The following is a 26,151-nucleotide window of genomic DNA, read 5'->3' as shown; positions in this document are numbered from 1 at the left end:
TATACGTTTGAGGTTTTAAATGACTGAGGGGAAGCATATCATTAAAAATCAAATTGGCAGCGGGAGACCAATGAGCATCTATAGAGGGAAAAATTGTGGCCGATGCAGCTAAATAAACATACACATATACACAAGATGAAAGTGTAGCCACATATTGCTACAAAATGGAGCATTTACCCAAGGCATTGTGGGACAAGTTAGTTAGCTTGCAGCCTTCAGCATGGTACTGCTTAGCACAGGCAATTAGCCTGACCAAGGAGGGCCCCCCATATCAGTGCATAAGACAGCTGCTCTGTCAAATTGCGGACTACACAAAGCAACTAGGAATGCAGGCCATAGAGGTAGAAGGATTCATTGTGAAGACTCAAGGATAGTTGATAAGGGGGTTTGGTAAACAAGCTGAGATGGTCGGGGCATACCATGAGCTATTCCCACAACCACATGATGCATAATTAATAATTTTATTGGTAATGAATGTAATGTATGTAATCAATAACTGTTATGATTGGATTGTGTCCAGCCAGGATGGGCTGAGTAACTGTATATCTGTTGTGGATTTTCCTTTGTTCAGTGGAGAAGCGCATGGTAAGCCCAGCGTCTTACTCCCCACTGGTGTAAAATAAACCTTTTGATGATTGGAACAGACCTGAGCATTGAGTTCATTTTAGTCAATTTCAAGCCAACAGCATCACTTCAGTAATTGTGTTTTGTTTTTATTTGTTCTTCAGATGTCCACAATGCTAACAAGGCTGTAATTATTGCCCATCACTAGTTGCCTTGGGAAGGTAGTGGTGGTCTACCTTCTTCAATTGCTGCAGTCCTGTTTATGATGCTCCCCACCCCAGCATTAGTTGGGGAATTGCAGGATTTTGTCCCAGCGATGATAATGGAGCAGTAAATATCAAAGTTTGAATGGTGTATGATTTGGAGGAGAACTTGGAAATAATGGTGTTTGCATGATTGATACTCAGCTTCTCCTTGGAGGTACAGGCTGGAAGGTCCAATCAATGCAAGCTTGGCAAGTTGCTGTTGTGGATTCTGTAGATAGTGCATACTATAGCAAGTGGTGATATTCAGTCCCATGGCAGGGTGGTATTCAGTTCAAGTATGTTGGGTGGTACTGAGCTTCCTTAATGTCAGTGCAGCCTCATATCAAGACAAATGGTGAGTAAATTCATCACATTTCTGATCTGGTGAAAAGGCTTTGTGGGATCAGGATACAAGCCAATTATTGCAAAGTACCAAGCCACTGCCCTACTCTTGTCAGTACAGTTTTTAAAACATTTGTTTGCAAGATGTGGGTGTCGCTGACTAAGCCAGCATTTATTGCTAGGCTATTTCAGAGGGCATTTAAGAGTCAACCACATTGCTGTGGGTCTGGAGTCACAAGTAAGGACAGCAGATTTTCTACCCTAAAGGGCATTAATGAACCAGATGGGTTTTAGATTAGATTAGATTAGAGATACAGCACTGAAACAGGCCCTTCGGCCCACCGAGTCTGTGCCGAACATCAACCACCCATTTATACTAATCCTACACTAATCCCATATTCCTACCAAACATCCCCACCTGTCCCTATATTTCCCTACCACCTACCTATACTAGTGACAATTTATAATGGCCAATTTACCTATCAACCTGCAAGTCTTTTGGCTTGTGGGAGGAAACCGGAGCACCCGGAGAAAACCCACGCAGACACAGGGAGAACTTGCAAACTCCACACAGGCAGTACCCGGAATCGAACCCGGGTCCCTGGAGCTGTGAGGCTGCGGTGCTAACCACTGCGCCACTGTGCCGCCCCAACAATTTCACAACAATTGACAATGGTTTCATGAATTGAATTCAAATTTCACCATCTGCTATGGTGGGATTCGAACCCATGCCCCCAGGGAATTAGCCTGGCTCTGGATTACTAGTCCAGTGACATTACCACTACTCCAACACCTCCCCTATAACAATGTTATAACTGGTGCAGTTATGTTATATGGTAACGTCCACCCCAAAGATGTTGATAGGGCACCAGGCAATGGCAGTGTCTTTGAAGATCGAGGCAAGTGGTTTGCTTTTATTCTACTGGAGATGGTCATTACCTGGCACTTACATGACACAAAGGTTATATAGCACTTATGAGTCAAAGACTTAATGTCCACATCTTGTGGATAGGCTGGCAGTGGCGGATTCATTACCAGAGAAATTGTGAATGAAGTTGAACGTTAGAATAGACAGCAAACAGTCATACTCCCAATCTAAAACAAAGAAAAGGCCACTGGTGAAGAAGATGGTTGGCCTGAGGATGCTGCCCTGAGGAATTCCTGCAATCATGTCCTGAGGCCATAATGACAGTTTTGTCTGTTGCAAGCCAATCTTCCTCTGTGAGAGGTACTTCTGGCAGAACCCAAACTGAGCATCTCTCAGCAAGTTAATAGTGAGTTCGTTAGCACTACTGATGACTCCTTCCATCTCTTCACTGATCGTTAGGAGCAGATCGATAGGGCAGAAATGGGCCAGGTTAGACTGTAGATAGGACACAGATGAGCAATATTTCACAGTTAGATGCAAGGCTGTACTTGCATGGGAAGAGCTTAGTTTTCAGGGTGGTCAGTTCTGATTCAATCATGGCAATTGCCTTTACTGTGTCCAATGTACTCAGCTGCTTTCCAACGGCACATGGAGCAAATTGGCTGGACAGTGACATAAACCTTGTCGGGGCTCTCAGGAGAAGGCAGACTAGGATGAACCTATTGGTTCTGTTTAAAGATTTTACAGCAAAATAGGAACATAGGAGTAGTAGTAGTCCATTCAGCCCATAGAGCCTGCTCCACCATTAAATTAGACCATGGCCAATCATTTACCTCAATGCCACTTTCCCATGCTATTCTCATATTCCTTGATGTCTTTAGTATCCAAATAACTATCGATTTCTGTCTTGAACATGCGCAATGATTAAGCTTCCACAGCCGTCTGGGGTAAAGAATTCCAAAGATTCACCACCCACTGAATGAAGAAATTCCTCACTTCAGTCTTAAATGGCTTACCCCTTATTCTGAGACTGTGTCCTCTGGTTGCAGACTCATCAGCCAGGGAAAGCATCCCATTTACATCCACCCTGTCCTGCCCTCTAAGAATTTTGGAACTTTCAATGAGATCGCCTCTCATTCTATGAAACTCTAGAGAATACAGGCCCAGTTTCTGCAATCTCTCCTCATAAAACAATCCCGGCATCCCAGGAATTAGTCTGGCGAACCTCCACTGCACTCCCTCTATGGCAAGTATACCCTTCCTTAGATGAGGAGACCAAAACTGTCCACAATACTCCAGGTGCAGTCTCACCAAGGCTCTATACAATTGCAGCAAGACTTCTTTACTCCTGTACTCAAAACCCTTCGTGATGAAGGCCAACATACCATTTGCCTTCCTAATTGCTTGCTGCACCTGCATACTAGCTTTTAGTAACTCATGAACAAGGACACCCAGGTCCCTTTGGACATCAACACTTCCCAACCTCTCACCATTTAAGAAATACTCTGCCTTTCTTTTCTACCAAAGTGGATAACTTCACACTTATTCACATTAGATTCCATCTGCCATATTCTTGTCCATTCACTTAGCCTGTCCATGTCCTCTTGGAAGCCTCCTTGCATCCTCCTCACAACTCACATTTCCACCTAGTTTTGTGTCATCAGCAAATTTAGAAATATTACAATTGGTCCCCACATCCAAATCATTTATATAGATTGTGAAGAGCTGTGGCCTAAGCACTGATCCTTGCAGTACCCCACTAGTAACAGGCCATCATCCTGAGAATAACCCGTTTCTTCCTACTCTGTTTTCTATTTGGTAACCAATTCTCAATCCATAGCAGTATATTACCCCCACTCCCATGTGCTCTCATTTTGTTTACTAAACTCCTGTGCGGGGCCTTATCAAAAGCCTTCTGAAAATCCAAATACACCACATCCACTGGTTCTCCTTTATCTATGCTACAAATAACATCTTCAAAACACTCCAGCAGGTTTGTCGAACACCATTTCCCTTTCATAAATCCATGTTGACTCTGCCCAATCATATTATTTTCGAAGTGTCGAGTTATCACATCCTTTAAAATAGATTCTAACATTTCCCTACTACGGACGTCAAACAAACACGCCTGTAGTCCCCCATTTTCTCTCTCCCTCCTTTCTTAAATAGTGAGGTTTCATTTGCCACTTTCCAGTCTGCAGGAACCTTTCCAGAATCTATATAGAAATTTGAAAGATAATCACCAATGCATCCACTATCTCTATTGCCACCTCCTTCAACACTCTGGGGCATAGCTCAACTGGTCCAAGGGATTTATCAATCTTCAATCCAGTTAACTTTTGACTACGACCTCTTTATTAATACTAATTTATTTCAGTTCCTCATTTTCAGAAGTCCCTTAGTTCCCTAGTATTTCTGGGAGATTTTCTGTATCTTCCTCCGTGAAGACAGACACAAAGTAATTGTTTAGTTTCTCTGCCATTTCCCTATTCTTGATTATAAATTCTCCTGTCTCCACCTGTAATGGACCCAAATTTGTCCTTGCTAATCTTTTCCTTTTCACATATGTCAAGAAGATATTACAGTCCACCTTTATGTTTCTTGCTAGCTTGCATTCATATTCTCTTTTCCCTGTATCAGTTTCTTGGTTATCCTTTGCTGGATTCTAAAGTGTTCCCAATCCTCAGGCTTTCGACTTTTTCTGGCAACCTTATATGCCACTTCCTTTGATCTAATGTTTAACTTTTGTTAGCCATGGTTGATTCATCTTTCCTATTGGGTTTTTGTCTTAGAGGAATGTATATTTGTTGTAGACCATGTAATACGTTTTTTAAATACTAGCCATTGCCCATCTACTGTCAAATCTTTTGGTGTATTTTCCCAATCCACCATTGTCAACTTGTCCCTCATACCTTCGCAGTTTCCATTGTTCAGATTTAAAACCCTAGCTTCAGAATGAACTAGATCACTTTCAAACTTAACATAAAATTCTATCATATTATGGTCACTATTTCCCATTACATAATACTAAATCTAAAACAGCCCAATCCCTAGTTGGTTCTTCAACATACTGCACCAGAAAGCCATATTGTACACGCTCCATGAAATTATCCTCGACAGCATTAGTGCCAATTAGGTTTACCCAATCTATATGTAAATTGAAGTTGCCCATTATTACTGGATGACCCATGTGACATGCACCTCCAATTTCCTGATTTATACTGTGTCGAACATAACTACTGTTTGTTGGCCTAGTAACAACTCCCAATGTTTGCTGTCCCTTGCTGTTTCTTAGCTCTATCCAAATTGATTCGACATCTTGATCCTTTGATCCAAGATCCTCTATCACCAATGTACTGATCTTGTCCCTTATTAACAGCGCTACCACACCTCCTTTTCCTTTTTGCCCATCCTTTCTAAATGACGAATATGTCTGAATATTCAGTTCACAATCTCAGTCACCCTGTAACCTCGTCTCTGTAATAGCAATTAAATCATACCCATTTACCTCTATTTGTGCCTTCAAATCATCGACCTTGTTGCGAATGCTGTGTGCATTCAGATAGAGTGCCCTTAACTTTGTCTTTTTAAACATTATTCCGCATTCTGATCCTATTTGATGCTTGTCTTCGCTTCATCGGTCTTCTAATTTCACTTACTACTTTTCTACTTCCTGTTATCAATTTCTCTTCCTGCCACACTCAGATTATCAATTCCCTTATTGCTACATTGCTCTCTTGCCTTCTCCTCTCTCTCTAAATTATCACACCTTCCCTCACTGGATCCCACACCCCCACTATTTAATTTCAAACCCTCTCTACCACTTGTGGACCATGACAACTGGATCCCCCTCCCTCTGCAAGTTGCTCTCCAGCCCTGAGAAGATGTCCCAAACCCTGGCACCAGACAGGCAACACAGCCTCTGGACTCTCGCTCTTGGCCTCTGAGAACTGTGTCAATCCCCCTGACGATACTATCTCCTCTGGCAACTACATTCCTACTTACTCCCCCTGGTTGAATGGCTTCCTGTACTACAATTTTCTCGCCCACCCTGCAGCCCTTGCTCCTATCCATGCGAGTTGAAAGAACCTCAAACCCGTTGGACAATAGCAAGGACTGAGGCCTCTCCACTTCTGCCTTCTCGAACCCCTTACCAGCTTTACTAGCAGTCATATCCCCCTGTCCCTGACCAAAGCAGAAGACCCTATCATAAGGGGTGTGACTGCCTTCTGGAACAAAGCATTCAGTTAGTTTTTCCCCTCCCTGATGCATTGCAGCATCCATAGCTCAGTCTCCAGCTCATCTACTCTGAGCTGAAGCTCCTCGAGCCGTAGACACTTATATGCAGACAGGGTTGCTGTAGATTACACTGGTGTCCACGAGCTCCCACATACTGCAGCTGCAACACATCACCTGCCCTGCCATCCTTATTGTGTTTTAATTAATTACTTTCTTAATTAATAATTTAATTAATACCTCTCCTTATCACTACTTACTGTGGTGTCCATTCAGTCTATTGTGCCTGTGCCACCTCTTTGAAAGCTATCCAATTAGATCCACACCAATGCTCTTTCCCCTAACCGTGCGAACTTTTCCCTTTCAAGTAAATATATAACTCATTACAAGTTATTGGATCTACTTCCACTACAATTTTAGGCAATTAATTTCATATCACAACAAGCCGCAGCATTAAAAAAAATGTTCTCATCTCCCCTCTGGTTTGTTTGCCAATTATCTTCAATCTGTGTGTACTGGTTACCAGCCTATCCACCAGAGGAAACTGTTTCTCCTTATTTACTCTATCACAGCCTCATTATCTATATTATGGGGAGGTGGTGGGGTAGTGGTACTGTCACTAGACTAGTAACCCAGAGCCCCAGACTAATGCTCTGGGGACATGGGTTCAAATCCCACCATGGTAGATGGTGGAATTTGAATTCAATTAATAAATCTGGAATTAGAAAAAGCTAGTCTAGCAGTGACCATGAAACCATTGTCGATTATTGTAAAGACCCATCTGGTTCACTAATGTCCTTTGGAGAAGGAAATCTGCCATCCTTTCCTGGTCTGGACTACATGTGACTCCATGCCAACAGCAATGTGGTTGACTCTTACATGCCCTCTGAAATAGCTTAGCAAGCCACCCAATTCAAGGGCAATTAAGGATGGGCAATAAAAGCTGGCATTGTCAGCAATGCCCACATCCCACAAATAAATAATAAAAAATTAAATCTCCTCTTGGGTTTCTCTGCAAAAGGCAACAATCCTAGCTTTTTGGGTCTTTCCACATAACTGAAGTCCCTTATCCCTGGGTGCTGAAAATGTTTTAGAATCACAGAATGGATAGAGCACAGAAGGAGGCCATCGGACCCATCAAGTCTGTGCTGGCTCTCTACAAGAACAATTTAGCTAGTCCCACTCCCCCACTCTTTCCTCATAGCCCGGCAGGGTTTTTCCCCTTTGATGGCCACGATTGGATCTGCCTCCCTTAGCTCTCCAGACACTGCACCCAAATCGTAACCACCCGTTATTGTTACGACCAAGGTGGGAGTAATGCACTGTTAATTCAGTCCCACTACTCCACAGGTCATAGCATATTAGTAAAGTTTCCCACCTACCGGAAAATTGCCAAATTAAACACTCTATTTGTCCCCAGAATAAAGCACACCAAACCAAGTTTCTTTAAACATTAACAAAATTAACTATTTATGAATAAACTAAGTCTTAAACAATAATGAGATGACCCCATATGTGAAAGGCTTCTTTTCAAACATCTTCTACCTAACTCTCATGCACGCACACATACATTAAAAAAAAAGTTAACCGGTTTTAAAAGGATGTTTTGAATTACAACTGTTTCTTAGGAATAATAAAATAACTGGGTTGTGACGTTCCAGTAGGGTATTTCCGGGTCATTGTGGTGTCCCAGAGTAGAATAGTCGGATGCTACTCGAAGTCTCTCCAGGCGAGGCTGATGAACAGTCTGTGATGGGTAGGTGTCACGGAACTTCGTCTGCAGCAGGCGTCACACAGATCTTCCAGCAAATAACGTAGCAACAGATCTACTTGGGTGTTAAAATAGCAGTCCAGCAAGAGGTTTTCCTGAGCTTTCAGGATCTCCCAAAACATAAGAGACAACAGGAATCACTCGAGGAGCAGAGATTTTTCACAGACTGGAGGGAATCTGAATTTGCTACCTTTTAAAATGCAGGGCTTCTTCTCAACAAAGGAGCCTTTCTCCACAGAGAGCAGCAGTTCCTCTTTTCCTGGGTCTTTTCTCTCCAGGCAGACCACAGCCACCACCTCAAACGTAAAATTTATTTTACATGAGAGGCAAGCCTTCTGTTTCAGGGAGAGATCTTTTTCTCTGGTCTGCAAAGAACAGGTCCCAGCCAGTTTGTTCTGCCTCCTACTTGTCCAGCTCACTGGTCTTTTACAATGCAAAAGTGAAAATGAAACTCAATCATGTCATTTCTAGATTTAGATTTAGAGATGTGACCTGTCATTTCCCTTGTTGGTGTTTTGAACAGGTGTCTTGCAGTCTGTCCCACTCAGTTCAAACACCAAGTTTCAGCATTCAATGTTAACAGAAAATCCTTTTTCTCAGTCTTCTAAAAACACATAGAATTCTAAGTTTTCAAATAAAAAGCAAAACATATGTAACACTGTGTAAAAAAGCTCTTCCTCATGTCACCTTTGATTCTTTTGCCAATCACTTTATATCTGTTGTTCAGCCCTCAATCACCCCACCAGAGAAAATTCCCCCCCATACACACTGTCCAGACCCCTTGTGGCCCTGAACACCTCCAACAAAATCATCCCCCCCCAGCCACATCCCTGCCTCTCCAAGGAGAGGCAACCTCAATTTCTCCAATCTAACTATGTAACCAAAGACTCTCATCCCTGGAACTGTTCATGAATATCCTCTGCACACTTACTTCCCTCCCAAAGTGCAGTGCCCAGAACTGGGCGCGATACTCCAGTTGAGGCTGAACCCGCGTTCTATAAAGGTTTTGTACTTTTGTACTCTACGCCTCCATTTATAAAGCCCAGGATGCCATAAGCCTTTTTAACCATCATGGCAGAGCAGGTCAGAGGGGCCATATGGCCTATTCTTGCTCCTACTTCTTATGTTCTTGTGACAAAGAGGTGTAAATCTCAATCCAGTAGCAAAATGTACTTGGCAGTTAAGCAGAAATGAAGCCTTTTAAACGCTAGCAGCCTGGCTACAAACACCAGTCTCTTTCCTGTGTTTCCCCCTGTGATACAGGATGGGAAATGTCCAAAAACTGCATCAGGACATTTTAAAACCTCGAGCATTCAACTTTTACTCTTGCACTCACATGCTGTGCTCTGTTATGCATGAGGATATTGATGGACCCTCCTCACCACCACCTTCACCCCACCCGCCACAAATACCACCCACGTTATTTGCTTGGTCAGTGTCAGATTTGGCCAAGTGGTAGCACTACCAATTCTGCACCAGAAAATCATGGGCTCAAGCCCCAGTCCAGACACTTCAGCACATAATCGAAGTTCACATTTGAATGCGGTAGTGAGAGACTACTGCATTGTCAAAAGTGACATTAAAGCAAGCCCCTATCAAGCGGATATAAAGGTTCATATGGAAATATTTTAAGAAGCGTGGGGGAGTTCTCTATGCGTCCTGGTCAACATCTATTCCTCAACCAACATCACCAAAACAGATTATCTGGTCACGATCTCATTGATGTTTGTGGGACCATGCTGTATGCAACTTAGCTGCCGTGTTTCCATACAACATAACAGTGACTACACTTCACAAACAGTTCATCGGCTGTGAAGCACTTTGGGATAATCTGAGGTTGTGAAAGGTGCTAAGTAACTGGAAGTTCTTCCTTTTTGCTGGCCATCCACTACCATTCTCAACTAGATATGGCAATGCTGCAGAACTCTGCTCACATCCATTAGTTGTTGGTCTGCTTAACTCTACCTGCTTTTAGTTTTTAATCATACAGCTGCCTTGTGCTTTTGCTTCAGTCAGTTGCCAATATATCCCAAGAAATGCCTGGTACTGCACTGGTACCGATATAATCTCTTCATTTTTGTCTTTTACAGCTCATCTGGAAGTGGGACTTACTGGTACTGCTATTTAATGCTTTATCCATTCCTTTCTCTTGCTCTCTAGTGAAAACAAGAGTCAAGGCTAGCCCAGAATCAACACAAGTGAAGCTGTTTTTTTTTTAAACCACTCATTCATGGGATATGGGTGTCTTTGACAAGGCCAACACTTATTGCCCATTCCTAATTGCCCAAGGTGGTGATGGTGAGCCACCTTTGTGAACCCCTGGAGACCGTGTGGAGTAGGTACACCCGCAATGCCGTCAGGTAGGGAGCTCCAGGATTATGATTCAGTGAGTACAAAGGAACGACAATATATTTTCAGGATGGTGTGTGACTTGCAGGGGAACCTGCAGGTGGTGGTACTCCCATGTGCCTGCAGACCATGTTCTTCTAGGCAGCAGAGGTCACGGGTTTAAAAGGTGCTGTCAAAGATGTACTGGCAAGATGCTGCAGTACGTCTTGCAGACGGCACACACTGCAGTCATGGTGCACCAGTGGTGGAGGAAGTGAATATTTAAGGTGGTGGATGGGGTGTTGATCAAGCCAGTTGCTTTGCCCTGGATGGTGTCGAGTTTCATGAGGGTTGTTGGAGGCAAGTGGAGAATATTCCATCACACTCCTGACCTATGCCTTGTAGATTGTGGGCAGACGTTGAGGCATCAGCAGGCAAGATACCGAAGCATTCCCAGCCTCTGATCTGCTCTTGCAGTCAAAGTATTTATGTGGCTGGACCAGATAAGTTTCTGGTCAATGGCACCTCCAGGATATTGATGGTGGCAGATTCAGTGATGGTAATAACGTTGTATGTCACGTGGAGATAGTTTGATTCTCTCGTTGAAAATAGCCATTGCTCTGTACATGTGTGGCACGAATGTTACTTGCCTCTTATCAGCCCAAACCTGAATGTCGTCCAGGTCTTGCTGCATGCGGGCAAGGACTGTTTCATTATCTGAAGAGTTGTGAATGGAACAAAACACAGTGCTATCAGCAGCAAAGGTCCTTACTCCTGACCTGACAACAGAGAGAAGGTGATTGATGAAGCAGCTGAAGTTGGTTGGGCCTAGGACAGCGTCCTGAAGAATTCCTGCAGCAATGTCCTGGGGCTGAGATGATTGGCATCCATCGAGCACAACCATCTTCCTTTGTGCTAGATATGACTCCAGCCAGTGAAGAGTTTTCCCCTGATTTGCACTGATTTCAATTTTACTAGGCCACTCAGTTAAATGCTGCCTCGATGTCAAGGGCAGTCACACTAACCTCACTCCTGGAATTCAGCCCTTTTGTCCATGTTTGGACCAAGGCTGTAATGAGGTCTGGAGCCAAGTGATCCAGGCAGACCCCAAACTGAGCAACGGTGACGAGGTTCTTGGTGATTGAGTTCTGCTTGACAGCACTCTTGATGACACCTGCCATCACTTGGCCTGTGATTGAGAGTAGACTGATGGGGCAGAAAGTGTTCACATTGGATTTGTCTTGCCTTCCGTCGACAGGACATATACTGGACAATTTTCCACACTGTCCTGTAAATGACAGCGTTGTAGCTGTACTGGAACAGATCTGCTAAGGGCGCAGCTAGTTCTGATGCACAAGTGTTCAGTACTATAGCTGGAATGTTGTCGGGGCCCATACCCTTTGGTGTATCCAGTGCTTGATATCAAGTGGAGTGAATGAAATTGGCTGAAGATTAGCATGTGGTGGTGGGAATCTCAAGAGGAGGATGAATCATCCATTTGACACCTCCGGCTGAAGATGGCTGCAAACACTTCAGCCTCGCCTTTTGCACTCACATGCTGGGCTCCATCATCACAGAAGCACATGTTCATGGAGCCTTCTCCTCTAGTTAATTGTTTAACTGTCTACCACCATTGATGACTGGATATGGCAGGACTGCAAAGATTTGATCTGATCGTTGGTTGTGGGATCTCTTTTCATAAATGAAACTACAGACCCTTTAGTTAAAAGCCCTCTATAGTTCAGCAGTCGTGTCATAGAAAAAAACTGACGACTGGTTTCTGAATGCACACTTCTGAAGGGCCGAAAATCAAGGATATTTTTCTTTGAAATAATCAAATCCTGCCCCAAAACCAAATGTGGCTTCTCTCTTATTTGAGCTTACCAGTGAATTTCTGACTCGCGGGCACACTGACAGGAGTAGGCTTCACCAATGTGGCTTTTCCTATAGTCTCTAAGTCTTTCAGGTCAGGAACACGATCATGGTAAATGAAGTCATTATCCTTTTTCGCTGCAGTTAACGCACGAGAGATTTTGTCTGAAAGGTCCTTCACATTGATATACTCATCATACCGAGAGGCAACTGTCTTCACCAAGTCTGATGCATGCTGAGTTACAGAAATAGAAAACCATGAGTTCATATGTCCATGAGTCGCTAAAACGAGCAGTTTTGATTTTTAAATTATTGTTATAGGCCCTTCCCCTTTAATGATACAGAAAAAGAAAGAAAATTTAAGGTATAAGGCTATGGCAAATTGAAAATTTGCTGTTCATGTTAATCAAATCCAATTTTAAAACTCTGGTATAGCAGCTTTGTTGGAGGTTTTTTCTGTAAGGAACTGAAAACCACAGATTTAGTTTTAAGTTTGTAATTTGTTGACCCTGAACCCAAGATACACTGTGCAGACCCAATGAACAGCATGTTTACCTCAGACGCACACCCAACCAAGTACATACAGAATCTAAGTTTACACCAGTGATGCAAAATTAGGCTTGGAGTAACCAACCAAAACTGGGCATGAATGATGAAATCAGCTGTGTGCCACCTACTTTAAAGTCTTCGCCTCTTGGACTTAAAGTGAAGATGGGGCCATACTAGACAGGATGACCAGGATGGGAGGCAGTAAGTGTTTTGAGGACAAGGGCATCAAAGGCAGAGGAAGGGTGCGTGACTGAGCAGACTGATAGGTGCAGAAGTATCATGGAGAATAGAGGGCCAAAGGCGAGACAGTTCTTGTAAGTGACTTGATGGGAGATGTTTTTCCTGTGACGGATGCAGAAGGAAGTGAGCAGCGAGGTTTAGAAGAAATGATCATAAATGGTGATTGAGACAATGGGAATAGAGAGGCTACATAAGATGACATGGTTAAGGGGGTGACCATTAATATGGATAGGGAGCTTTAATTTAATTGTAGAAATGTGCAAAAAAATTCATTCTCTGTTCCAAAAACTTGGAAATGTATTCTTCGATTGACGAGAAAAATTAAAACTTAAATAGTAAACATCTCATACTTCAACGGCCAGGGCTAGAAGAATTTTACTAAGAGGTTCTCAGTGCAGAGAATATTTAACTTCAAACACAACATCACTTGTCAGACAACTGTTATTGGGGCATCTATTTTAAATATTCCCAGTCAAAATTTTTGCGACGACAAATTCCAGCTGACCAGCACTGCCCAAACCCATTTCATTATAGGGCCCATGGTATATTCATAAACAATATCCACTCACTATTCTAGTGCTGTTTTGGAAGGGTGCTACAACTTAACTCTGAAAGAGAAAACAAGACCCACCAATGCCTTTAAGGTGTTCATAGAAGACTTACCTGTAGTCTGGCAATCTCCTCACCAAACTTCTTCTGTTGCTTAGCCAGAACTGACTGGTGGTACTCTGCGTTGGCCTGCATCATGCAATGTTTTGCAGCTAGAACAGGCAGCACTTCCTGGAAATAAAAATACTGACCAGGGGAAAGTCCAACCACAAACAATCACAGACAACAAGGGAATCAGGAAAGAGAAGGGGAAAAGAGAGGAAATTAGAATCACATTAATGGTTTTTAGAAAGTCAGATAGGTTAAATCATTTGAAATGTAAGTTGGGCAATCAGGTGACGATGAATGGCTTGAACTTTGAGAGAGGAAAGCAACTGTATCTTTTTAAAATAAATTCCACACTAAAAGCACACTTGTTAATATTCTGGCAATAAATGAGTCACTTAGCAAAAACCAAAATAAAAACTCAACCTCCACATATATTAAATATTTTTGAAAAAACGTAATTACTTCACTCTCAAACTAACATGCCCAATTGTTTATTAGACTGGATTAGCAGCAGCACATCATGTTGGGCTACAAGAAAATCCAAATAAGTACTTAACAGGATGTGAGCTGGGATTTGCTGAGGAGCAAACTGCCTCCTCAGCTGAGGATCAGGAAGACTTTAAAAAGGGTCTAAAGGGAAAAACATATAAATAGGAATAGATAATGCAGTAGCTGAGTCAAAGTATCTGTGGAATTGGATGTTGAAAGCTCAACTGCACAAAAAAATGTTGACAGTATTTTGAACATTTTATATTCAGTTTTACAAGTGACCCATTTGCTTTAGGATTGAAGTTTGTGATGCACAAATTTAACAATTTGCTGGCATGTAACTTGCAAACATACAATTAACCCCTATCTAGATACTCCCAATACTCAATTCAAGCCAGAACATGTCACTAGTAGTGTTTTTTTTTTCAAATCAAACAAGTTCCTCAGTTAAGGTTACAGTATTTTGCTGCCAGTCATTTGGGGCAATAGACATGTTATCAGATTACCAATTCACCATCATTTCTGAGCTACATACCACCCACTTGAGCTTACACAGGAAAGTATAACAAATAAGAGATAAATATACAAGTATTCAAAATATACTTAAAGCAGTTGCTTCAGCCTGATGAATACTGCACGCAACCAATAAATATCACAGCCTCAACCATCATCTGTACACAGCAGCAACAGCACAAAAGAAGCATTAACCAAGTTCTGTGATTAAATCAAGTAACTATCATTTTAAATTAAATCTTGAAGATTTCAAATCTTAAGGGACAAACTGCTTTTTCACTGATAAAGTTTGATGAATATTATGCTCAACAGGACAGCTACTACTGCTCAGAAATAAGCAGCTTATTTTGGGCAACCACAATTATTCCTGAATCAGGTGCAGCATTGTTAGATGCCAAGTAAAGTTTTTGCTCTGTTCAGTCCTCAGAAAAGTACTCACAGTACTCTTCACTACACTCATGAAATATTTTACCATTTTCCAGGTTGTCCATCTTGCAGCACTGCTCCAAATAGGACAGTTAATTTGATTCCAATTAGGAGCAATTCTGTGCTATGGGTCTATGCTCACTACAAACTGGGTTTAAAGTAACCAAACACATGTCAAATAGGATCCCGACAGCCAATCAGTGGAGTTGGATTCAAATGTTGATCCCCTTAGACAGCAGGCTGTGAAATTCATAGCATTACCAAATTACGCAAGAATTTAAAATAGAGCCAGTTCTTCAGCCCCCAGTATTGCTCCATCAGTGTTTAGTGTCAGTAATCACTTCCAGATACAGAATTAGATTAATTCTACTCTGCCCTCTTGACACAATCAAATTTTGCTTCAGAACAGCACTTCCCAACCAATGTGAACACGACAATTTTACACACCAACTATCTTTTTTGGAAAGGGAAATCTGTACCATTTTATACCATAAATCAATGCTCACTGAGAACGGGGTTGTCTAAACTAATTTTAGAAAAAGCTTTTATAACCAGGAAATAAATGCGCATCCCCATCAGACTTCAGAGAATTGAAATCCAGGCACTGAAGTAGACAGTACGCTAACTCTGAGCAATAATCAATTCCCAAATCTATTATTTGTTGATCTGCTTTAAAATAGTGCTCCAACATATTAAATATCTAACTGCCTATTTTCAGAGATATAAATTTCCATTTCATGTTACTCTCATGTATCATAAGACTTTCCTGAAAATTGCTACTCAAATGCTCAAGTGCAGTCAGAATCAGGTGTTGGTGCACTGAATTTTATAAAGGAATAAAATATAGCCCAGACAGCATCGAACAGCATTCTGTATTAACTGTGAACATGTGGAGTTGTCTTGTAGACACTACAGTAGGCTGCAGTGTCCACACTACATTGAAGGAAAAGACAGGGAGAGGACAGAGAGAGAAAGTCGAAGGGTGATTTGGATGATTCTGGATAGAGAGTTGGTTAGTCTGCAAGACAAATAGTAATGTGAAAGTTAACAGACCAAAGGTGGCAGAATTCAAAAATATGCAACTATTTCCATTTTTTCAATCTTAAAGGACATAGAAGAATGTAACAGCTTGTAGTTGTACACATAAACTAACTAAAAAAAACTTGGCTAGTTTCATTCATTTTGACAAACACAAATTATTAAACTTTAAGATTCAAGTTTCACTGACTATTATAAATGGCTTCATTTCTCACCACATTCACCAATAAACCAATTTACATCTGCAAGTTACCAGATTAACTGGAATTCTGTAGTTTTGATTTCAAGTTGTTTCAATTACATTAGGTTAGTGTAGAGGTAACAAAGCCTCAATGCTTTACACCATACTGAATTGAAAAAGAACAGCTATTGGCTGAACGAGCATGGTTACTTTAACGTATTATTTTCAATTTGTATATATGTCAACCATTATCAATTTAATTCCTGAATCAGTCGATGATGCAACAAAACTACATTTACAAGGATGAGATAAATAGTTATTGCTACTTAAAGGAAGCAAAAATACACTGAACACTTCGAAAATTCACCCAACGAAGACGAAAAATATACTTCCCAAAAACACAGTGGCCACTATACATCAGCAACTAAAATATGAGCAATGGTTAGAGATACAATCCACAAAAATTTGGCAAATTCCTCACAAGCAGTCCAGCTGTGACAAGTACAGATATGATATCGCAAAACACTTCCTACTGCTTCCAAAAAAAATACAATTAAATCATCAAATAATTCAGTTACAAATCTAATATACATTTGAAAAATGCTGCCTTCTACATTTAACATACTAAATGAGGAAAAATATGCTCAAGGTTTTGCTGGCAGATGGAACTGGGAGGAGCAAAACTAAAATTAGCATAATTCACTGGCTAAATTTGATAAAAAAGTTGAAGCATCTGATTTGTTGAAATCGTATTATGCATTAATGGACCGTCAAGCACACCACCCAAAGTATAGATCTTCAATGTAAACTGCTCCTTTAAGCTGGCTCAATTTAAGCTTAAACATATTGGGGTAAATTTTACTATTTAGCACTCCTGATGCAGAGCTTTGCATTTCCCGCCACCCCACAATTTTCCATCTATAAAAATTAATGGAAAATTAAGCAGGCTGCGATTTGGGTGTACTGACATCTGTACCCCACATGCATTCCATTCATATGAAGCTTTGCATCAGAACTGCTAAATTGAAGAACTTATCCCATTATGTGAGCAACTAAATATAAAGCAAGTGATTTCAGTACATGTATAACTCCAATTAAAGGTTCAGCAAAAAAATTAACATTGAACTAATTAATTGAGAGGCACTTATCATGCCATACATATGGCTTGTTGCAAAACCATTTTCAAATGAAATGCAACTGGATTGCAAAAAATATACAACTATTACACAATATCCATTTTATGAAAGTCTAATGAGCTATATGATTAAAAATTCTTAGGTAGATATAAAACTGCTGTAAAGAGCGAATGTTGAGACATACTGGACATTTTCAACTAGCATTACTGAAATGAACCAAGGAGCTAAAAAGGCACATCAAATTAAGTTAATACCTTGTTCAACATATTTGTGAATTAATAAATTACCATTTATGACTGAACCAACAAAATCCAAACCAAATCTTCATAATTTTTCAAGTTACTTCCCTCAAAACTTATGGAGGGTGGGAAGAGGACAAATGAAGCATTACTAAGTTTTAGTATTACATTTTTTATTATTTGTTCAGGGGATGTGGGCATCGCTGGCTAGGCCAGCCATTTATTGCCCATCCCTCGAGAAGCTGCTGGTGAGCTGCCTTCTTGGGGTGTAGATACAGCAAGAGTGCTGTTAGGAAGGGAGTTTCAGGATCTTGACCTAGCAACAGTGAAGGAACAGTGATATCATTCCAAATCAGGATGGTGCGTGGCTTGGAGGGGTATTTGCATATTAAGATTTAAGTTGTTTTTACATTGGTCTCATGGGTGCTTGCACCACCAATTCACAACACTTCATTAATCACTTTTTCTCATCAAGTTTTAGTAAATCCATTACATTGGAATTAGATGGCCAAACCGGTGAACGAGGAACTGACAGCACCTGCAGCCTTCCAAGCTTAATGTAAATGCAATTTTGCAAACAATGCAGCCTTATATAATTTTTTTATTGAACAGTAAACCTGTTTGTAATAGCAAGGAGCTTACTTAAATAAATGATTCCATGCCCAAACACAATTCAGCAGCAGTTTACAGAAGTGAATGCTCCAGCAGTCTGTACACACGTGCACATTTCGCAGTGAATAAAGCAGATATAATGGATTTCTTTTTACTGAATTTCAGAGGAGGTTAATATTTTCATTAATGAATAAAATTAATCCTTACTTTTCATGTTTCATCAATAAGCTTTATTTCAAGAGGTCAACTGTTAAAATTAAACAACTTACAAAGCCACAAACAGAAATGTATCTCAGGCAAAGCTTCTATTCGATGAGGAAAAGCATGCTCCAGGTTACAAAATGTCTTAAAGCACTTACAATAAGTTTCATTTAGGTAATGTCTGCCAAGTAGAAAAATGTTGCAAAGTGCTTCAGCGGTGTAACGAAAATAAATGGATGCCGAGTCAAAGCAGTAGGTATTAGGAGGGGCAGGATCAAAAGCTTGGTCAAAGAGATGGTATGAATGGAGGAGAGGGACTTCTTGCGAAATAAGATATAGGCAGCAGAGTTTGAGGTGATACAGCATTTGTGAAGAGTGGAGGATGGAGGCTGGCAAAGAATGGTTGGAATGGTGAAATTTGAAGGTGACAAAAGCGTGGATGAACATTTCGGCAGATGGAATGAGGTAGGGACAGAGGCAGCATTGTGACAGACATGGATGTAGGCGGTCTTTGCAATGAAGTAATAATGGGGTCGGAAGCTCAGCTCAGGGCCAAAAAGAACATCCGAGTTCGCAAACAGTCTGATTCAATCCGAGACAGTGGTTGCGAAGGGAGTGGAGTCAGTGCAAGCGTACACAATTTGTGGTGGGGCAAAAACAATGGGCGGAATTTTGTCACAGCAGTGACGATGGGCCGGCATAATGCTGGTGGATAGCGTTGCTACAGAAGCCAGACGTCTTTGCACCACTAGGGTAAATATCCAGAGGCAGCTGGCTGACAGGTGGAGGCCATGGTTTGAGTCAGTGGGCAGGCACTGAGCCCATTAAACAGGCAGTTAATAGCAATTTTATGAGGTAGTCACAATTTTGTGAGGGAAACACAAGAACAATGGTGCTTCAGAGCCTCACCATTGTTAAGGAGACAGAAGCTCAGCAGAATGTCAGTTGTGGCTGCAGATGGCAGCCATTGTGAGATGGAACATGGCAGAGGGAGAGGGAGAGGGAAAGAAAATCACAGTATCAGCAATCTGGAGGCTGGCCAAACTTGACAAGCACATCAGAGCATTCAAATTGACTATCCTCTCTGACTTGCAACTTTTGAATACAGAGTAAGAGGAGTGAGAGGCCTTGAGAAGTGAGTTCAGCAATTTTCTATGGGTCTCATTCACTCCTGTTTTGAGACCACCTGTGAGAAGGAACATCAGAGAGGGAGACAGCTGCAGCACCCAGAGAGGCACAAGGATCATGAGGCTGGAAGACGGCAGGGACGAGGAGGGTGCAGAAGGGCATGCAACCAGCCTCTTATGTGCAGAACGTGATCCACCAGAGATGGTTTACTGTTCTGCTTCCTGCAAATGTTGGAGCAGCAGTGTCGCCAAAAACTGTGCATCTCCGGGTAGGCCATCACTGAGCTGTGCGCCACGATGAAGGAGGATCTGAGCCCAATGGGAAGTGGTGGCACCCATTGCTTGTGGAGTGAAGGTTACAGTGGTGCTGAACTTTTACACTTCAGAATCATTCCCGGGATCTTCTGGAGCCATCTGTGGTACCATAAAACCATAGAAAGGTGACAGCACAGAAAGAGGCCAATTAGCCTATCGTGTCTGCGTTGGCTGGAAAACCTAGCTGCCTAATTTAATCGCACCTTCCAGCACCTGGTCCGTAACCTTACAAGGTTACAGCACTTCACGTCCACGTACCTTTTAAATAAGTTGGGGGTTTCTGCCTCCACCATCGATACGGGCAGTAAATTCCAGACACCCACCACCTTCTGGGTGAAAATGTTTTTCCTCATGCCCCCTCTATTCCTTCTACCAATCACCTTAAATCTGTGCTGCCCCCTGATAATTGACCCCTCCGCTAGAGGAAACAGGCCCTCAATTAAGTTACCCTTCAGCCTCCTCTGTTCTAAGGGGAAAAAACCCGAGCCCATCCAATTTTTCCCCACAGCTGCAATTTTCAAGCCCTGGCAGCACTGATGCAAATGGCACTTCCCAGTCTGCGTCTCATCACTGTATCAAAATGGTCACAAATGCCGTATTCAAGAAGGCCAGCCACTGATCTGGCCAGTCAGGTTGAGAGGGATGTAGGATTTGGTGCCACCGCTGGACTCCCTCAGGGGCAGGGTGTAATTGACTGCACGCATGAGGCCATGAAGGCCCCCACTGAACAGGCAGCAGCCTTCATCAACAGGAGGGGCTTTCACTCGCTGAACATGCAAATGGTTCGCAACCATAGCAAACGCTTCCTTCAGGTCTGTGCATGGTCAAGAGAAGCTGTCACAACACCTTCATTCTAAGGCAGTCCCAAATGCCCAAGCTTTTCAGGACCCCGCGTGCCTTCAACGATAGATACTGGGTGAGAAAGGCTACCCACTGAAGACATGGCTCGTTACGCCTGTGTGGAATCCCAGCACAGATGCAGAGGAGACATACAACAGGTGCCACGGGATAACTCGAGTAACCATTGCTGTACACAATCTGGCTTTTGAGGGGAAAGGCTTTGGACAATGAAGACATCCTAGATGCGCAATGCCTCCTCTGAGGATGAAGATTTGGAGGGGGCCGCCAACCTAAAGCGGTCTGGAATTTTCCATCACACTCTTTTGCAAGAGAAAACAAACTGTTAATGGCCCAATAGTGCAGAAATAAATAATGGAATTATTTTGCAGGGCAGCATATCAGATTTCATTCATCACAATTAAACAAGGTGTCAGAAAACTAAACGCTATCAACCAGTGAAACCGAAGTGCAGCTGGGTGGACTTTCTTGCGCACTTACGAATGCTCCTACGTGGTGCTTCCCCTGCTCTGCCAGCTGAGGTGGAGCCAGGTTGCTTATCTTTTCGCTCTGTGTCTTCTGGCGTCATCCTCGAGTTGCTTGAAGCCTAGAGGGCCTCAGCATATGGGGGTGTCCTCCTGCACCTACGCAAGAGTCACCTGTCTTTGCAGCTTCATGAGGCATTGAAGTCACCATCTGAGGGATTGAGGACCTGCAGTCCACACCAGGAGCACCTCAAATGGAGCCCCCAGGTGCTGAAGGCAGCCACTCCTCTACCCTTTCAGGGCACACTTGTGCCTCTCTGCTCCCGAGGAGCATAAGCACCTGGCGATGACTCCAGGTATCAGAGCTCATGGAGGAGGCAATGGCATGCAGGTCCACGTGCATCTCCAGCATCCACTGTGTGGTATCCTGGATATGGCTCTCCATGAGGGTCACCACTCAATGGACAATGTGCGCATGCACCAGAGACATGCCTGCACTCATGGCCTAGATAGACTCCTCCGTAATTCGGGCATGGCTGCACAAAGCCCCTGGAAGCTCCGCAAGATGTTCACGCACCTCATGTTGTGGTTTCAGCATCTTCTGCCTTGGTGTTGACTGCGGAGGCATATCATAAGCCTGAAGCTGAGCACTGCCGTGCCCTCTGAAAGTCTTCCAAGCATGAGTGGCCACAACTGTCACTGCCTCCGTCAGCTGCTCGAGCTGTCTGTGCTGTACTCACCAGATTGTGCCCCCATTGCTACAAGCGTGCAGCTGCCCACCAATGTGAGAGCATTTATGCAAGTGGAGGATGCAAAGCAGCATCCTTTGAGGTCACCTCCTCCACAAGGGAGAAAAGCTGTCCTGCAGGCTCAGCAGCTGCCTCTTTTTCTACCTAACATGCCAAAGAGAGGAGTGATGAGAGAGCACTGCGCATTCCAACACATCCTACTGACTACTCATCCTCTGGAACTTCATGTGACCAGTGATGGCCACATAAGCGCCACATTTACTGCTCGCTAGAGGGTATATATTGCCCTCACTCATAAAGGCAATCACGGTCTGGGGACTGCACACCCACCTCACCAACGACTGGCTGCCCTGCGTCCAGGCCTCCTATTCCACTGGCATCAGTGGCATCACAGGAAAGCCGTGAGATGATTGGTTGGTGAGTAACTGCTGTTAAGGTGCACGTGTTAACAGCTGGAAATTAGAAAAATGTAAAAAAAAAATTTAAGTAACTACCTTACAATTAATTGAAACACACAATCAGAAGGGAAGTAAGAAGCTGGTGAGTTGATGGTTTTTATTTTAAAGTGGTGAGGTTTATTATATGACTAGGTTTAAATTAGTACAGTAAGTGATGGTTAGGAGAGGCATTAATTAATGAGGTAATTAAGACACAATAAGGATGGCAGGGTAGGTGATTTGTTGCAGCTGCAGTACGTTAGAGCTCATGATCAATGTGATCCACGGCAACCATGTCTGCAGTAAGCATCTACGACTCGAGGAGCTTCAGCTCAGAGTCAGTCAATGAGCTGCAGGCCGAGCTACAGACACTGCAATGTACGAGGGAAGGGGAAAGCGACCTAGACACCGTTTCTGAAAGCAGTCACACTCCTTCGGAGATGGCCCTCTGATTTGGTCAGTAGTCAAGGATGGGATGGGGGGTGTGACTGCAAGTGAGGAAAGTATGGGGATCAAGAAGGCAGAAGTGGAGGAGCTTTCGAACACATGGGATCCATGGTGAGCTAGCAAATTGGATACAAAATTGGCTTGGTGATAGGAGGCAGAGGGTGGTAGTGGAAGGTTATTTTTCACATTGGAGGCCGGTGACCAGTGGTGTGCCGCAGGGATCGGTGCTGGGCCCTGTGTTGTTTGTCATATATATTAATGACTTGGATGTGAATGTAAGGGGCATGATTAGTAAGTTTGCAGATGACACCAAAATTGGTGGTATAGTGAACAGTGAAGAAGCTTGTCTAAGGTTACAACAGGAAAGAGATCAACTGAGAAAGTGGGCAAGGGAGTGGCAAATGAAATTTAACACAGACAAGTGAGAAGTGATGCATTTTGGGAAGTTAAACCAGGGCAGGCCATATACAGTAAATGGCAGGGCCCTGGGGAGCGTTCTTGAGCAGAGGCGCCTTGGGGTGCAAGTACATAGTTCCCTGAAAGTGGCAACACAGGTAGACAGGGTGGTGAAGGCTTGCCTTCATCGGTCGAGGCATTGAGTACAAGAGTGGGGATGTCATGTTACAGTTGTACATAATGTTGATTAGGCCGCATTTGGAGTACTGCGTGCAGTTCTAGTCGCCGCACTACAGGAAAGATGTGATTAAGCTAGAGAGGGTGCAGAAAAGACTCACAAGGATGTTGCCTGGTTTGGAGGGCTTGAGTTATAAAGAGAGATTAGATAGGCTGGGTCTATTTTCCCTGGAGCGAAGGAGGCTGAGTGCGGACATGATAGAGGTATATAAAATTATGAGAGGCATAGATAGGGTAGATAGCCAGAGTCTGTTTCCCATGGTAGGGTGACTAAAACTAGAGGGCACAGATTTAAGGTGAGAGGGAGGAGGTTTAAAGGGAAACAAAGGGGTAAATTTTTCACACAATGAATAGTGGGTATCTGGAATGAGCTGCCTGAGGAGGTGGTGGAGGCAGGAACAGTAGCGACATTTAAGAGGCATCTGGACAGGTACTTGAATGAGCATGGCACAGAGGGATATGGAATTAATGCAGGCAGGTGGGATTAGTATAGATAAGCATTATGGTTGGCATGGACGCGGTGGGCCGAAGGGCCTGCTTCTATGCTGTCTGACTCTATGACTCTAACTGTCCAACAGGTTTGAGGTCCTTTCAGCTTGAACGGATGACAAGGGAGCTGCAGCAAGGATGAGCAAACTGACGATGGTATTGGAAACTATTCAAGCAGGGGGAGTAAATAGGAATATAGTGGTGATAGGAAACCGTATAGTCAAGGGGATAGACACAGTTCTCTGTAGAATTGAGCGAGAGTCCAGAAGGCTGTGTTGCCTGCCCAGTACCAAGGTTCAGGACATCTGTTCAGGGCTGGAGTGGAACTTGCATTGGGAGGGGGAAGAACAAGTTGTCATGATCCACGCAGATACCAATGACATAGACAGGGTACTAGGAAAGAGGTTCTGCTTAGGGAGCATGTGCAGCTAGGGGCGAAAGTAAAAAGCAGAACCACAAAAGGTTCTCACTGGATTATTACCTGAGCCACGAGCAAATTGGCAGAGGATAGAGTTGAATGCGTGGCTCAAAGATTGGTGTGGGCAGAATAAGTTTCGATTCATGGGGCACTGGCAACAGTACTGGGAAAAGTGGGAACTGAACCATTGGGACGGTCTTCATCCAAACCTCGCTGGGACCAGTGTTCTGGCGAGTTGTGTAACTAGGGCAGTAGACAGGGCTTTAAATTAAGCAGTGGGGGGGGGGGGGGGGGGGAGAATCATGTGAGAAAAGATGTGAATTAAAAGGAAAAGGACAAAGCAATAGAAAAAGGTAGCAATAAGGGTAATGATAATCGGAGCATGGCAGGAAGGAACAGAGCATACAAACGTAACAGTGCGCCAGCAGACAAGGCCGGAGTTTGCAAAAATAGTAAAAAGACAGAACTAAAGGCTCTGTATCTGCATGCATGCAGTATTTGTAACAAAACGGATAAACTGTCAGCACAAATAGAAATAAATATGGATGGCCTGATAGCCATTACAGTGACGTGGCTGCAAGGTGACCAAGGCTGTGGCCTGAATATTCAAGGGTACTTGACATTTCGGAAGGACAGGAACATGGCAAAAAGGAGCAGGAGTAGGCCATTTGGCACGTTGAGCCTGCTCCACTATTCAAACAGAATATTGATCATCTACCTCAATGCCGTTTTTCCCACAACATCCCTTGATGTCATTAGTATCCAGAAATGTATTACTTTCTGTCTTGAACATACTCAATGATTGAGCTTCCAAAACCCTCTGTGGTAGAGAATTTCAAGGATTCACCACCCTCTGAGCAAAGAAATTCCTCCTCATCTCAGTTTGAAGTGGCCTGCCACTTATTTTGAGACTGCGTCCCCTGGTTCTAGACTCACCAGGCAGAGGAAACATCCTACCATATCTATCCTGTCACGCCCTGGAACAATTTTGTAAGTTTCAATGAGAACACCTTTCATTCTTTGAAACTCTAGAGAATACAGGCCCAGTTTCTGCAATCTCTCCTCATAAGACAATCCCGCCGTCCCAGGGATTAGTCTGGTGAACCTCCGCTGCAATCCCTCTATGGCAAGCATACCCTTCTTTGGATAAGGAGACCAAAACTGTACACAATACTCCAGATGCAGTCTCACCAAGGGTTTATACCATTGCAGCATCTTTACTCCTGTTCTCAAATCCTCTTGCAATGAAAGCCAACATGCCATTTGCCTTCCTAATTGCTTGCTGCACCTGCATACTAGCTTTTAGTGACTCACGAACAAGGACACTCAGGTCCCTTTGGACATCAACACTTCCCAACATCTCACCATTGAAGAAATACTCTGCCTTTCTGGGTTTTTTTCCTACCAAAGTGGATAATTTCACACTTATTCACATTATATTCCATCTGCCATGTTCTTGCCCATTCACTTAGCCTGTCCAAGTCCCCTTAAAGCCTCCTTACATCCTCCTCACAACTCACATTTCCACCTAGTTTTGTGTCATCAGCAAATTTGGAAATATTACAATTGGTCCCCACATCCAAATTATTTATATAGATTGTGAATAGCTGTGGCCCAAGCACTGATCTTTGCAGTACCCCACTAGTAACAGCTTGCCAGCATGAGAATGACCCGTTTCTTCCTACTCTCTGTTTTCTGTGTTAACCA

The 26,151-nt window shown here is 43.1% G+C and overlaps 1 protein-coding gene across 2 annotated transcripts in view; it reads right to left on the bottom strand.

Annotated features, from left to right (window-relative positions):
* Nucleotides 1-26,151, bottom strand: part of pdcd6ip (programmed cell death 6 interacting protein) — a 116,594-nt gene that overhangs the window by 30,677 nt on the left and 59,766 nt on the right. The window contains exons 7-8 of one of the 2 annotated variants that reach the window (XM_068032256.1): nt 13,679-13,810; nt 12,239-12,461 (exon numbers count right to left, since the gene is read on the bottom strand). In XM_068032256.1, the coding sequence (XP_067888357.1) occupies nt 12,239-12,461; nt 13,679-13,810 (355 nt within the window). The remainder of the gene's footprint in view (nt 1-12,238; nt 12,462-13,678; nt 13,811-26,151) is intronic. The other variant, XM_068032257.1, reaches the window with a different exon arrangement.

The sequence above is a fragment of the Heterodontus francisci genome, chromosome 5 (assembly GCF_036365525.1).
Source record: "Heterodontus francisci isolate sHetFra1 chromosome 5, sHetFra1.hap1, whole genome shotgun sequence".
In the NCBI taxonomy this organism is placed as follows: Eukaryota; Metazoa; Chordata; class Chondrichthyes; order Heterodontiformes; family Heterodontidae; genus Heterodontus; species Heterodontus francisci.
Note: the sequence above shows the minus strand (reverse complement) of the source record. Positions and strands in the feature narration are given on the sequence as shown.